A 14,250-nucleotide genomic window follows, 5' to 3' on the forward strand; every position below is an offset into this window, starting at 1 on the left:
ATATATAGGAGGGGGTTAAAAATACATTGTTTGAAACTTTCATGCAAATAAGACAAGTATGACTATGACTATCTGTTAGAGTTCACTGCACATCTACAGTTTTAAAAGACAATTCAAGAATCTTTATGCGAGTCAGTCCAAATCTTAATAAACCCATAAATAAATAATATTGAGAATTTATACTTACAGACATTTTCAGATCCGCTAGGATTTTTTTTGTCCAAATAAAACTGTGAAATCTCAGTTTGAGCAACAGATTCACCTGTCTTTTCTGGTCTGATGAGCCTGGTGGTGTTCTGTTGTTCTGGAGGAGGAGGGCGAGTTTTCTGTTCAGAGGAGGAGGAGCAACTGACAGACTCAAAATACAAAACAGGGAGCAAAACTCATTGACACAACAGAAAAAAAACCAAAAAACAAATGTTTAATAAGAAATTCATATTTTTTAGGGGGGAAATTGTCATTTTTGAATTTCATGACAGCAACTTGTCTTAAAAAGTGTAGACAGAAATATGTTTACCGCTGGGTCTGCTTTGCTTACCTTTTTTTTTTTTTTTGAGTTGAACTTGTTTTGTTCTAAAAACGTGTAACTTTCTGCCGTGATTGTGCTTTTCCAGATGTGTAAGCAGTACTAATGCACCTCTATACCAACAGAGAAGGCTTTTGAATAAAAACAATGTTGTCTTATATTTCCAAAGAAATTAGCACATTTATTTATTTATTTATTCATTTATTTGTTTATTTAGTGTAAACATGATGTTTACTATGTTTAGTGGTGGATTTGTAAGATGTACCAACTTTTTTCAGAATTAGGGTGTTTCTTTTAGTGTAGCTAGCCCAAGCTTAGCTAGAACTCTATTGTTGTCCTCCAAGACTTGTTTTATTTATGCATTTCCAGTTATTTTAAGAGTTCAGCGTCAACGCATGTCAAAGAGAAATGTGTCATTGTACTTATTCAATATAATGTGTTCATTTTTTTTGTTTCGTAAACAGAATCCACAAAAGGCAGCAAATATGTAAATGTCGTAGCCTATGTTAAACTGTGTTTCTAAAACTGTACTAAATCTGTATTTAAAACATTTTGTTATCAAAAATACATCAGTTTAGAGTTTAAGTTAAATAAGTGTGTGAGTTGGATAACATGTCAAACTTTATATATACATTTTAAATGGGCCTTTTTATGGAAATTTTATAAACCATTTATTAAAAATGTTCTGTGAATTACAATTTTTAAAAATAAAACAATGTAGCCCAGTTATAGCTAAACTTACCATTATAATAATAATTATAATATAAATTTTACAATAACTCCAGTAGACTTAAAATGTTGTTGGTTTTTCATCTTAAATCAAAAGACAACTTCATCCTGCTGACGTTTCTGATTATGTCTCATTTCCGGTCTCAGAAACACACAACGACACCCTATAGAAGTATTGCTGGAAGGAAAACAAGTTCGTGTAGCAAACAATCAAATCATGTCTGGTATTCCGGCTAGCGACAGGCATCAAAACGAGCACACCCAACTGAGCGGAAGCAGACTTCTGGAGCCACGACGACAGAGAAGAGTGACAGTTTATTCGACCAACCAGCAGCTCGCAACAAGTCACGTGCCGGTCTCCGGAACGGGCGGGAGGGATATCCGCACAAGTAAGCTAAAAGCTAAATAACATGGCGAAGACTTACGATTACTTGTTTAAACTACTTTTAATCGGCGATTCGGGCGTCGGAAAGACCTGCGTGCTTTTCAGATTTTCAGAAGATGCCTTTAACTCAACGTTTATCTCCACTATAGGTGAGTGGAAGTCCCATTTTTTACTGTTGCTCTGGTAGAAAAGCGGTACCGGAGCAGCCCAGCCCGTGATGCTGCTGTTCATCTGGTCCTAATGGCGAGTCAGGAAATGCACAACCGGCTTGTAAGAAAGGTCTTCAGAAACCGCAACTCGCATTTTACGTGGCATAAGTACTTTACAATAACATAATGTATGTGTTTTAAAACATTCTGTAGTGATTTCATTTGTTAAAACGACACTAACGTTGGTAAGTTGAAGCGCTAAGCTAGTTTTAAGTTAGTTGGCGGTGTCATTTCCTTTATAACCAGTCGGCCTGCACTTCTCATTAGGCAACATGTCTTTACCACAAACACCATCTACATTCTCCTAAATGTAACTGTAAATGTAATTGTCATTGAGCTGCCTATTTCTGTCAGTTTTAGTTGTTTTCAGAAAACTAATAAACGGTGCAACATTTGTTTTTCTTTAGGTATTGACTTCAAAATCAGAACAATAGAATTAGACGGGAAGAAGATCAAGCTACAAATATGGTAAGAAGTATTTTTGTGACATGAAGCTAAAACATCATCCTGTTTCCTCACTTAATAAGGTAAACACAATGTGAGGACTTGGTTATCTGAGTGTGTGTGTTCTTGTAGGGACACAGCTGGACAGGAGAGGTTCAGGACCATCACAACAGCCTACTACAGAGGAGCTATGGTGAGCTGCTCCGCTCAACTTTACAAACAGTCAAATAACATGGATTATTTCTCAAAACTAGATATGTAAAGTGTCGTTCATCTCAACTGACATCCCCGCATGTTACATCTTTACAAAAGCCACACCTTATCGTTGTAATTGATGATAATTCTTTACACACCTTTTAAAATCATAAGCATGGTAAGTCTATTATTGTGGTGTTTTTCTTAGCCCCTCCTACAGTTCAAGTTTAACTGCATGCCTGGTTTTGTTTGGACTCAAATAACCTGCTTGAAGCCCTTAAATGTAAAGTGTTCATACAATTTCTCAAAGTCAAATTCTCTCATCTTGCTGAACTCTCCAGGGCATCATGTTAGTATATGACATTACCAACGAGAAGTCCTTTGACAACATCAAGAACTGGATAAGGAATATAGAAGAGGTACAACTTACAGTTATTGGTTGTGATTTTGTGGGGGAGAAACTTGATTACACATACTTTACTGTGCATCTTTTCTGCAGCACGCCTCGGCAGATGTAGAGAGGATGGTCCTCGGGAATAAATGTGATGTGAATGATAAGCGACAGGTGTCTAAAGATAGAGGAGAGAAAGTAAGCTTTATAATCCCATGCTCAAGCATTATTATTAGTTGTTTTTTTAAATATATTTGCCCTGCATTGATTCTGATTTCTGTTTCTATCTCACTGTCAGCTGGCATTGGAGTATGGTATCAAGTTCATGGAGACGAGTGCAAAAGCAAACATCAATGTGGAGAATGTGAGTTTGCACTTTTTTCTGCAAAATGTTCATAAATTTGTCATGGAGTAGTGTTTCTAGATTTAACTCTTTAAAAAAAAAGCAGTGAGGTTATTCCATATTTTACAGTTTCATGCAAGTCAGTATAATGAGAAAACTTGAGTGATATCACTTGCTTATGTCAGGATGTGGTCGACATGATGTCCTTTTCATTAATCTGACACCATCTGAATTTGATGCCTTCATGCCTGAAGGAAGCCTCCTCTTACTGATTACAAATACAGTAGATGAAGACGAAATAAGAATTTGTGCTGAAGTTACACTTTAATTCTCTGTATGATGACTGTTCTATAGAACAGTGGTTCCCAAAGTTGGGGTCGGGACCCAAAGTGGGGTCCTGAAACATCAAGGTGGAGTCCTGAAAAGACTTTTTAAATTAATTACATTTTTGCCTTAGTTGCCTAAAACGTATAAATGTAGAATAATAAATACTGTTACTATGCCCATGTTTAGTTGACCTGATACAAATGTTTATCATCCAAAAATAGCTGGGGACACAGGTCTCTGCTGCTGTTATTTTGTGGGTCAAAAGCTGAAAAGTTTGGGAACCACTGCACTTCAGAAATCAATTTAAAGGGTAATAAAAATTGGTGATGTAATATTTTCCCTATAATTATTACAAAAACACAAAACAAGTATAAATAAGTATATTTGTGTAACCTTTGTTTTTAGGGTTATTAACAAAGTTTGTGTACTCAAGACCAGTGACATTTGGAGTCACAAGTTTTTGCCATAAATATTTTGTGGGTCAGAAGATAAAAAGTTTGGGAACCACTGCTATAGAATGTAGTAAATTTAAAGTAAATAAAAAATAAAACCTAGGTATGCTGTTGCTCTTGTAAGCAAAGAGATGGATCAAACTTCCCGCAAGCATCTAGAATGGAGAAAAAACAAAACTGTTTGTGTATGTAACACTTAGTGTCACAACTGCCTTCAGATCCAACCTCAAACCTACTGTCTTATCATTTATCTACAGTGAGGCTTAATATAATCTGTGACCAACAGGTGGAGAAAACAGGAAGTCTCATTTATATCTTTCATATCTGCTGCCTCAGGCAGAGAAACAAAACCTTTGCCCCTAGAAACACAGTTCTTATAGTTTCACTTACGTGGCAATCAACTGTGTTTTAATTTATTTATTTGTTCCCCCAACTTAAATAGTGAAAGTGTACCACTTCTTCCAGTATAACTTTGTCCCCCCACACCCTAATTAAATAGTTAACTTTTTAAACTATATACTGTAGAATAGAATGCCTTTGTCACTATACGCTTGCACTGAGATTAAAAGCCACTCTTTTTCCAGTGCAAACGTACATAAAATATAAAAACGGAAAATGAACACTATAACACTATGAGGAATAAACTAAGAAAAAAATAGATGATTAAAAAAATTACGTAGAAGCAATAGAATTGTCTTGAAGAAAATAATTGGTATAAACTTTAATTGTTCACCTAAACCTCAGTGAAGATGATTAATTCAGCTTTCAAGGTTCATTTCAAAGTTTTTGTTTATTTACTTAAATTTTATTTATTATTATTATTATTATTATTATTATTGTTATTATTATTATTATTATTATTATTATTACTATTACTACTACTGACTTTTACAGCCTTTCGTTGTCCCGGTCCAAACTTTGACACATTTTGCTGCCATAAAATTCCATTTATTTAATTAATGTGACTTCTTGGGGGTAAACATTGGATATGTTTACTGTGTTCCATTGTACACAAGATATGGGTTTATGGGATTTTGCAAGTCATTGCTTTCTTATTTACATTTTACATAATAACCCGACTTTTTCAGATTTATAGTTGTAAATAAGGAAACAAGACAAGTGAACATAATGACAGTTTTTAAAATCAGTGTATCAACAATTTCCAGCTTTTAAAACAATTTGTAATTAGTTATGTGTTTTAGTAAAATTTTCTTCACTATGATATTTAAAGTTAAGACTGAAATATTAGTTTAGCCTCTTGAGCCCCATGCTTTTTCCATTTATATTGCTTTTAACTTCTTTTTACTTGATGTGTCAGTTGAACCTGGACATGTTTGGTATCAATAGAAAGCTAAGCATCTTGGCTAAAAGCTCATGGAAATTATTTTTACATTAACCAAACACAGTTCAAACGTTAAGCAGTTGAATCAGACAGTAAACAAACTGTACAAAATGTCATCATTGAAAATCTGTAAATACATTAAAACAAGAAAAGAAGACATTTTTGAAATTATTTTTTTTAAAACACGTCAAAGTAGATACCTAAATATGGTGTAAAGTGTGTTGAAAGGTTTTTTTTTTCACTTGATTTTGAATGAATACGATCCAACTGAAGTCAAATATAATTTCTCATTTTCTATAATATACAGTATACAGTATATATATGGTGACAAATAAATTGGATAATTTTTTAAAAGAACAAACATTCAATAACAAATCTTTTAAGGCAGGTAAGAAAAACTAAATAACTTGGACATAAAAATTTAAGATTTCTTAACATTTATTACTGGTACCTACCTGGTACTGTCTGTCCTGTGCAGAATGACAAAATGCAAAATTATTTCTTTACTAAAACCGGTGTAACTTTGTTCCAGTTAATTTTAGCAGCATGAATYTTKGCACAGGTAATGTCCACAAGTGAATTTATGGTTTCCAAGAGTTTTTAGCCAACTTCATTATGGTTTTAAATAGGTTATATACTGTCTAATGCAAAAATAAATAAATAAATAAATAAAATTCAGCTGCGTGAAAAAAATATTTAAAAATATGTTTCATCCCCAATATCTCTAAAACCACAGCAGCTGTTTTAATACTTACACCTCTGATGAAATCTCCCAAGTGTTAGCTTCATTTTGATACCAAGATTATTTAAATAGCTTTTGTAAATGCTGAGACACACTCAATTACATTTCAGCATGGTATTTTGAGAAAAAAAAAACTTCAAGAAAACCCCTTGGGGCTTAAGAGGTTAATTACATGCATTGGCATTAATATTACATTTAGTTTAAGTACAGTGTCAACTAAAATGCTGAAGTCTGATTGTTTCATAGTTTATTAATACTTCTAAATGATTTGGGCTTATTGAGCACAGTTTTACTTCTCTGCTATTTTTTTGTCCCTAGTAGACCTATTTTTTACAGTAATCACAAAGGCTTTGATTCAAGTAAGGCATCAACTAATGTCTTATTTTTATCTGCAGGCCTTCTTAACCCTCGCCAGAGACATCAAAGCAAAGATGGACAAGAAACTGGTAAGGCTGCCAAGAGGAAACGCTGGTTGTTTCCTGACATTCATTTGAAGTGCCTGTGACATGACTGTGATTCAAATACAAAGTCATAGAAAACATCTTTTGTATTTAAGAAACCTGGCATATTACACATGATTTTACCCATTTTGTCACATAACTGGCAGATTTTCTTTTGAATTGAGCTCAGCCAAAGTGAAACAGGAAGTGACATCAAAGGGGAACTCTTTAAGAAAGAAAATTCCCTTTTGTTTTATTTATTGAGAATTTTTGATAGTGACTCAAGATACATCAGAATCACCAGATTCTTCTCTACAATCTGTGTCGGCCATTGCAGCAACACATCATTCACATTCAGACATTCCCCTTTGACATCACTTCCTGTTACTTCACGTACAAACATCTCAACATCTGTTCATCTCAGCAGCATGAACTTTCTTTTTCAATGTTATCGGTGTTATTTTTCCAAAAATGCATTCCTATTCATTACAAAAATTTGATGTCACAGACGCTTTAAAGTTGTGCTCGTAACTCTTTCTTTTTTTTTTATTATTGTTGTTGATTTTCTCCATTGAACAGTTGCTTATTTCTGTATTTTAGGAGGGTAATAACCCACAGAGCAACACTCAGGCAGTGAAGATTTCAGAACAGCCCAAGAAGAACTTCTTCCGCTGCACACTTCTGTGATTTAAAACAGGAGCGTCGGCATCCACCATCGCCTTAACTTGTGTCCCCCACTGGACCGAACTGGACAGAGCACACTCTGATATCTGTTTTATTCCTCCTCCCCTTGTCTTCCTCCTTCTGGTATTTGACCTGTGAATAATTAGGAAAAAAGAAAAAAAAAACGTTTATACCCCCTCTCAGAATTCTATCAGTCTTCCTTTGACACCTGTGGATCTAACAGCTGTGGCCTCTGTTACTCACTGACAGTTTCAACTTGAATCCTGAAATTTTTATCAACTTTCAGCGTCGGTCTCCTGGTGAGACGCCGAGGACGATCAAAACTTTTTTGTTTTTTCTACCCACGACGTGAAGCTTGTCATTTACTTTTGCAGACTGCTGATGATGAAGTCTTATTTATTTAATTCTTTTCTAGCCTTCAAACCCCCCCCCCCCAAATTCTGCTACAAGTTTGCACTTAGATTGGATTTTTGGTTTGCATCCACGCCATGTAAATACATCCAATTTGTGTTTTTCACCACACGAGAAAGTGATGCCAGTATATTTGTCGTACTCACAGCGAATTCTCACGTCCTTTTCATGGCTTCTTCCTTTTTCTGTTGATTTTTGTTAGGTCGGTTGAAAACGTTTCATTCTTCCAAACACTTTGATGTGCAATGTGATGTTTGTGGAGCCTGTGGTTTGTCTTAAAGTATTCAGGTGGTTGCAGGAAGGCTGATGTTTAAAGGCACAACACATTCCTTCAGCAGAATCTAAGGAGCGCTTGTGGAAGATTAAGAAGTGGTATTTAAATCCTGGAGGAATTCAGTTTGATGGAAGGAATCTCAGCGATGATGAAATAACTGTTTTATTCGTTCGTACTTGATCTGGTTCCACTGGAGGAACATACACACCTGTTTTCAGGGCCTTGGATTGGGGCTGTGCTTCATCAGTATTTATGGAGTTAAACGGGGCGTAACACCAAAATGACAAAGTGCCCTTTTATGTTCTTACTGATTTTGCACTTTTCCTCCCTCTTCTCCTTGTTTTTTTTTTCTTTTTTGTATTTTTCTGTTTATGAAACAAAGTTCTTAACATATTATTGTTTGTTCCAAGTAGCACAAAAATTAGTGACGACAAAAAAAAATCCTGAAAACATCCAAGCTGTGAGATTTCAGGTTTTGGTTTGCGTATCAAACATGCCTAGAGAACTTTAGTCTAATCAAACCTTTCCCGTTTATTGGTTAAACTGGCTGCTTTTAGGTTTAGCTTTGCCAGTGATGATTTTGAAGACCATAGCCAGCTTCTCTCCCACCCATTTCCAAATGTTTTTTTTTGTCAGGCCCAGTTTAACCCCTGTCTGAACTATGCATTCTGGGTGCATGGAAAACCTCAAACGCTTTGCACAATGTGATTTAACGTGCTTTATTTGAGATTAGAAGTGTGCAGCTTGTTGCTGCCACTCAACTTTTGCAACAAGCTTTTCAGAAGTTAACGATAGGAAATGCGTAAAACAACAAATCTGGTTAGAGTTGATTGTGTTTTTCTTGGTGCGTAAATTTGTCACAATGGTAAAAACGTTAACGAATCATACCTGTAACTTCGTGTTATATCTTGTGGACCAGGGGTCTTGACATTCTCTCTAGTTCAGATTTTAAGACTTGTGTGACATTTGGAAATAGACCCATCCTCATTCCATGTAAATCTGGCATTAATTGTTCGTTTATCTTAAAGCATTCCTTAAAACCCCGATCAGATTCCCTCAGAGATTAATAATGGACTTCATGTGGAATAACTAAAATTTTTCAGCAATTGTAAATAAGATCTACAATGATTGTACTGTAGTTTCATAAATCCTATTGATCTACACTTCGTAGATATGTGTACTTCTGATTTATTAAAAAGAGTCTTTAAAATGTACTTTGTCCCTTTTAGTACTTAGTTCTTTTTAAGTACTCTTAGTAGACGCTGTACAAATCTTTCCTCTGTTTTGTGATAATCTACATGGATTAACAATTATGATAGCATTGTCTAAAGTTTGAAGGTCAGCACAGCTTTTCATTATAAACTGTTTTGCGAAACGAGTCTTATCCAGAACGAGCACAGAGCAGTGTATTTTAAAAAAAAAGTTGATTTGTGTTTGGATTTTGATCTTTTGATCTGAAGTAGTCGGTCTGCGTGATGTCTCTATGAACTTTGAGCTACAGTTTCCTAAAATTTTTCTTCATAAAATGAAGCGTATGTTACTTGTTAATCGTTGAGGAAAAGGCCGTTTGAACTATTTGACCTTTAAAGGGTGATCGACAGGGTTGTTCTCATTTCAGTTCAACACTGAATTTACCTACAAGTAAAAAATCAGACTGTTGAACGTTCTAAAAGGTTAAACTCTGGATTATTTCTTCCTGTTAATCTTATGTGATACACACTCTAAAGTACATTGTTATTTTTCAATTGTTGAAGCATATGTTAAAAATGTTACTTTCTGACACTTTTATTGGCTCTATATTCGCTTTAAAATATTGTCAAGTTGAAATATTTTTTGTATTTCATAATAAATTATAAGCCTAGCCTTCCTTGAATATTTATACCATCATGTCACAGATTGAGACTATAATTATAACAAATGGCAGTGCCATTTTAATCAAACTTCATGTGTAATACATAATATAATACGTAATGCAAGATGCTACTCTCTGCAGCATACAGTGGGGTGTGAAAGTATGGGCAGCCTTGTTAATTTTCCTGATTTACCTTTATAAATCATTGATTGGATAAAAAAACAGTTAAATAGTGGGGACAAACAGTGATATTAGAGAAGTGAAATGAAGTTTATATGATTTACTGAAAGTGTGCAACAATTGGTTAAACAAAATTAGACAGGTGCATAAATTTGGGCACTGTTATTTTATTGATTTTAAAACATTTAGAACTAATTATTGGAACTCAGATTTTGTTTGGTAAGTTCAGTGACCCTTGACCTCCATACGAAGGTGACTCCAATTATGAGAAAGGGCATTTAATGGAGGCAGTTGTAGGTTTTTCCCCTCTTTGCATCTTCTCTGAASATTCACAGCATGGGAGTCTCAAAACAACTTTCAAATGAGCTGAAAACAAAGATTGTTCACTGTCATGGTTTAGGGGAAGGATACTGAAAGCTATCTCAGAGATTTCAGCTTTCAGTCTCCACTGTGAGAAACATTGTGAGAAAATGGAAGACCACAGGCACAGTTCAAGTGTAGGCTCCAAGTGGCAGACAAAGAAAAATCTGGAATAAACAGAAGTGAAGGATGTTGAGAACAGTCAGAGTCAACCCACAGACCAGCACCAAAGACCTACAACATCATCTTGCTGCTGATGGAGTCACTGTGCATCGTTCAGCTATTCAGCACACTTTACACAAGGAGATGCTGAATGTGAGAGTGATGCAGAGGAAGACTTTTCTCCACCCACATCACAAACAGAGCTGCTTGAGGTATGCTAAAGCACATTAGGACAAGCCAGCTTCATTTTGAAATAAGGTGCTGTCGACTGATGAAACTAAAATAGAGTTATTTGGGCAGAACAAGGGCCGTTATGCATGGAGGAAAAAGATCACAGTAGTCCAAGAAAAACACCTGCTTCCTACAGTAAAACATGTTGGTGGTTCCATCATGCTGTTGGGCTGTGTGGCCAGTACAGGGACTGGGAATGTTGTTAAAGTTGAGGGACATATGGATTCCAACCAATATCAGCAGATTCTGGAGACCAATGTCCAGGAATCAGTGACAAAGCTGAGGCTGCTGAAGCCGGGGCTGCATCTTCCAACAAGACAACCACCCTAAACTCTGCTCAAAATCTACTAAGGCATTCATGCAGAGGAACAAGTTCAACGTTCTGGAATAGCCATCTCAGTCCCCAGACCTGAATATTATTGAAAATCTGTGGTGTCACTTAAAGAGAGCTGTCCATGCTCAGAAACCATCAAACCTGAATGAACTAGAGATGTTTTGTAAAGAAGAGTGGTCTAAAATACCTTCAGCCAAAATCCAGGCTCTCATTAGAAGCTGTAGGAAGTGTTTAGAGGCTGTTATTTCTGTGAAAGGAGGAGCTACTAAATATTGAGTTAAGGTTTTTTTTTTGGTGCCCAAATTTATGCACCTGCCTAATTTTGTTTAACCAATTATTGCACACTTTCTGTAAATCATAGGAACTTCATTTTACTTCTCAAATATCACTGTGTTTGTCCCCTATATGATTTATTTAACAGATTTTTTAAATCTAAACAATAAATGATTCATAAAGATATATCAGGAAAATTAACAAGGGTGCCCAAACTTTTGCACCCCACTGTAGGGGAAGACCCTCAGCTACTACCACACCAAATGTTAGCTCAACATCTGTAACTGAATCAAAACTTTTTTTTTAGTTAACCAAGGTTGGTTGGCTGTGGCGGCCAATGCAAAGTGAATTTTTTTCAAAAGTTAATCACTTGGCATCCACTGATTCTTAAAGTTTCATTAAAATCTGCTCTGTGGGTTTTGAGATATTTTGCTAACCTGGATGCAAGTGGAGTTTAAGTATCTGGGTGTCTTGTTCCTGAGTGATGGTAGGACGGAACAGGAGATGGATTGACGGATCGGGGCCTCGTCCTCAGTAAGGAGGGTGTTGCTTCGGTCAGTTGTGGTGAAGAAAGAGTTGAGTTGAAAGGCAAAGCTCTTGATGTACTGGTCAGCCTACTTTCTAACCCTCACCTATGGTCATGAGGTGTGGATCATGATGACCAAAAGAACAAGATCCCAAATTCAAGCAGCCAAAATATGCTTCCTTCATAGGGTGGCAAGGCTCAGGCTCAGAGATATGGGGAAGAGCCGCTGCTCCTCTGTATTGAAAACTAATGTGGTTCATCTGATTAGAGACGTTCTGGGCTCGCCCCACAGGAGACCCTGGAGAGGAAGACCCAGAGACTTTGAGTCCTCTCTGGTCTGGGAACGCCTCAGAGCCCCCCCCCCCCCCCCCCCCCAAAAAAAAAAAAAAAAAACAATGAGTTGAAATGTATTTCTGGGGAGAAAGATAACGGGGTATCTCTCTCCTGATGATGGATAAGCTGTAAAACATGGAGGCAGTGTTGGAGATCAGCCTCAACTATCACCACCAAATTTGAGCCTTTAGCTATAAGTTATTGCCATATTTTTTTAATAGTTTACAGTGGCGGCCCTTTTGATTCAGGTCAACTCCAAAAATGAATCAGTTGTAGAAGTACATGCAAAAACTTTACTGTAAGCCTTTGGTAATAAACATTTGATTATTAGCTCCTAAGATGTATTTGATAACTCAGCTGTCTGGTTTCGTAACGTTACGGTTTTGTGTTGCAAATGAATCAGCTCCTCTGCTGAGTGCCTCACTTTCATTTCTGCTCCACAATATGCAAATAATGCAGCATGTGACTCTGAGGTTGGTGTTGGCCACTTTGAATGAACACATGGAAGGAATTTTCAGACACACAACTTAGTTTTTATTAAGGTTGCAATGAGTCTTTTTGTTTACATTGCGGGCTCAAATGTACAAATACACTCCACCAACTTTCTCCTCAGTGCTGGAAGTAGGTTAAATGTTAAATATCTGAGCTGCAGCTCTTAATTTGAGTCACCTGATGTCACTCTGCACGTTATTTATAGATTGCTCTGCAGCAGCAGGACTGAGGCGTTCAGGTTCAGCACTATATAGTCTAATAAATAAAGTCACTCTGCTCACCTTTCACTGTTCTTTGGTTCACCTTTTAAAAAAAGATAAAAATAGATGGAGAGGTAGGAGTTTGTTTAAATAGAAACCTGTGTAAAATGGAGAAGAGCGCCACATTAAACACTTCCCTGGTTTTCAGCACTTCTGTTCTCACAAACAGCTGCAGTGGGAAATCACGCTGAAAGGACTTTGACCTTTTATTTAGTTGTTCTTGAAGTCGCTGTGTGGGAGGAAACATTTCTCTGTGGAAGTGTTTTAATGAATCAGATCATGATGCAGTTAATATGTCACTGACACACACACACACACACATGTATGCACATGTACACACACATGTATACACACACACACACACACACACACACACACACACACACACACACACACATGTATACACACACACAAAGGACTGTGTCGTTGTATTTATTGTAAATGGGATGTTCTCTGATTTTATTTCTGAGCACAATGAAGTTATTAAATATTAATCAGTTTTATTCTAAAAGCATCAGAGTTAGTAAAGTGGATTTATACATGTTTAGTATCATATCAGTGCTGATGTGATATTGTGTAACATTGGATGTATTCAATTTTTCAATAAGTGGTCTGCAGCCTGAATCTGACCCTTTTTTGCAAAATAAATAAATAAGTAAATAAAATACAAAAAATAAATAAATACACACAAAGCTGTCAAAATTTATGTCTGATTTGTCTCAACTGAATGTAATGTTAAATTATACTGTACACATCTGAGATACTTTATTACCTTGTGTTTCATTTTTAATGGACTGTTTATCACCTTTCTGTCCAACCAGGACACTCAAAAAGCTCTTCACACTACAGTGTGTGTCCTCATTTACCCATTCACACAGCACTCTACCAGATCTCCTACAAAGCTAACATGTACAATCACCTGGAGACTAATCAGTGTTAATCGTTCATACACTGATGGGACACACATCAGAGGCATTAGGGGTGAAGTGTCTTGCCCAAGGACACAACAACTGAGACAGCTGGAACAGGGGGATCGAACCAGTGATCTTCTGGTTCCAGGACGACTCCTCTAACCACTCTGCCACAGCCGCCCATGTTAAGCTTGTATACATGTCTTTGTCAGCTTATCCGTGGTAATCATGGCATCCTTAATTACCCTGCTTTACAGCAGCGCTTCTCAAACATTTTGGGTCTGGGGAAACAAATTTTCAGAGATTCCCTCAATAACCCCAGGCTCATTAAAAATAATTTACTGCCATTTTAACCTCTAAATGCCATAGGAATAGTGTTTATTTTATATTTTTTATAAGCATGTTTGTTTTACTGTCCTATTGGTCCCTATGTGTAAAGAAA

General features: G+C 36.3%; 2 protein-coding genes across 2 annotated transcripts in view; one reads left to right on the forward strand and one right to left on the reverse strand.

Annotated features, from left to right (window-relative positions):
* Positions 1-317, reverse strand: part of LOC106521571 (40S ribosomal protein S27) — a 2,434-nt gene extending 2,117 nt beyond the window's left edge. Inside the window, exon 1 of the mRNA XM_014014212.1 lies at positions 188-317. Within this exon, the coding sequence (XP_013869666.1) occupies positions 188-193 (6 nt within the window). The 5' untranslated portion in view covers positions 194-317. The remainder of the gene's footprint in view (positions 1-187) is intronic.
* Positions 318-1,607: 1,290 nt separating this feature from the next.
* LOC106521570 (ras-related protein Rab-8A) lies at positions 1,608-9,108 on the forward strand. The gene is made up of 8 exons (XM_014014211.1): positions 1,608-1,789; positions 2,257-2,317; positions 2,426-2,486; positions 2,830-2,907; positions 2,988-3,077; positions 3,178-3,243; positions 6,481-6,531; positions 7,126-9,108. Exons 1-8 carry the CDS (start codon positions 1,666-1,668, stop codon positions 7,210-7,212), a joined length of 618 nt encoding a protein of 205 aa, XP_013869665.1. The 5' UTR covers positions 1,608-1,665; the 3' UTR covers positions 7,213-9,108.
* The last annotated feature ends 5,142 nt before the right edge of the window (positions 9,109-14,250 follow it).

The sequence above is a fragment of the Austrofundulus limnaeus genome, unplaced genomic scaffold, assembly GCF_001266775.1.
Source record: "Austrofundulus limnaeus strain Quisiro unplaced genomic scaffold, Austrofundulus_limnaeus-1.0 Scaffold111, whole genome shotgun sequence".
In the NCBI taxonomy this organism is placed as follows: domain Eukaryota; kingdom Metazoa; phylum Chordata; class Actinopteri; order Cyprinodontiformes; family Rivulidae; genus Austrofundulus; species Austrofundulus limnaeus.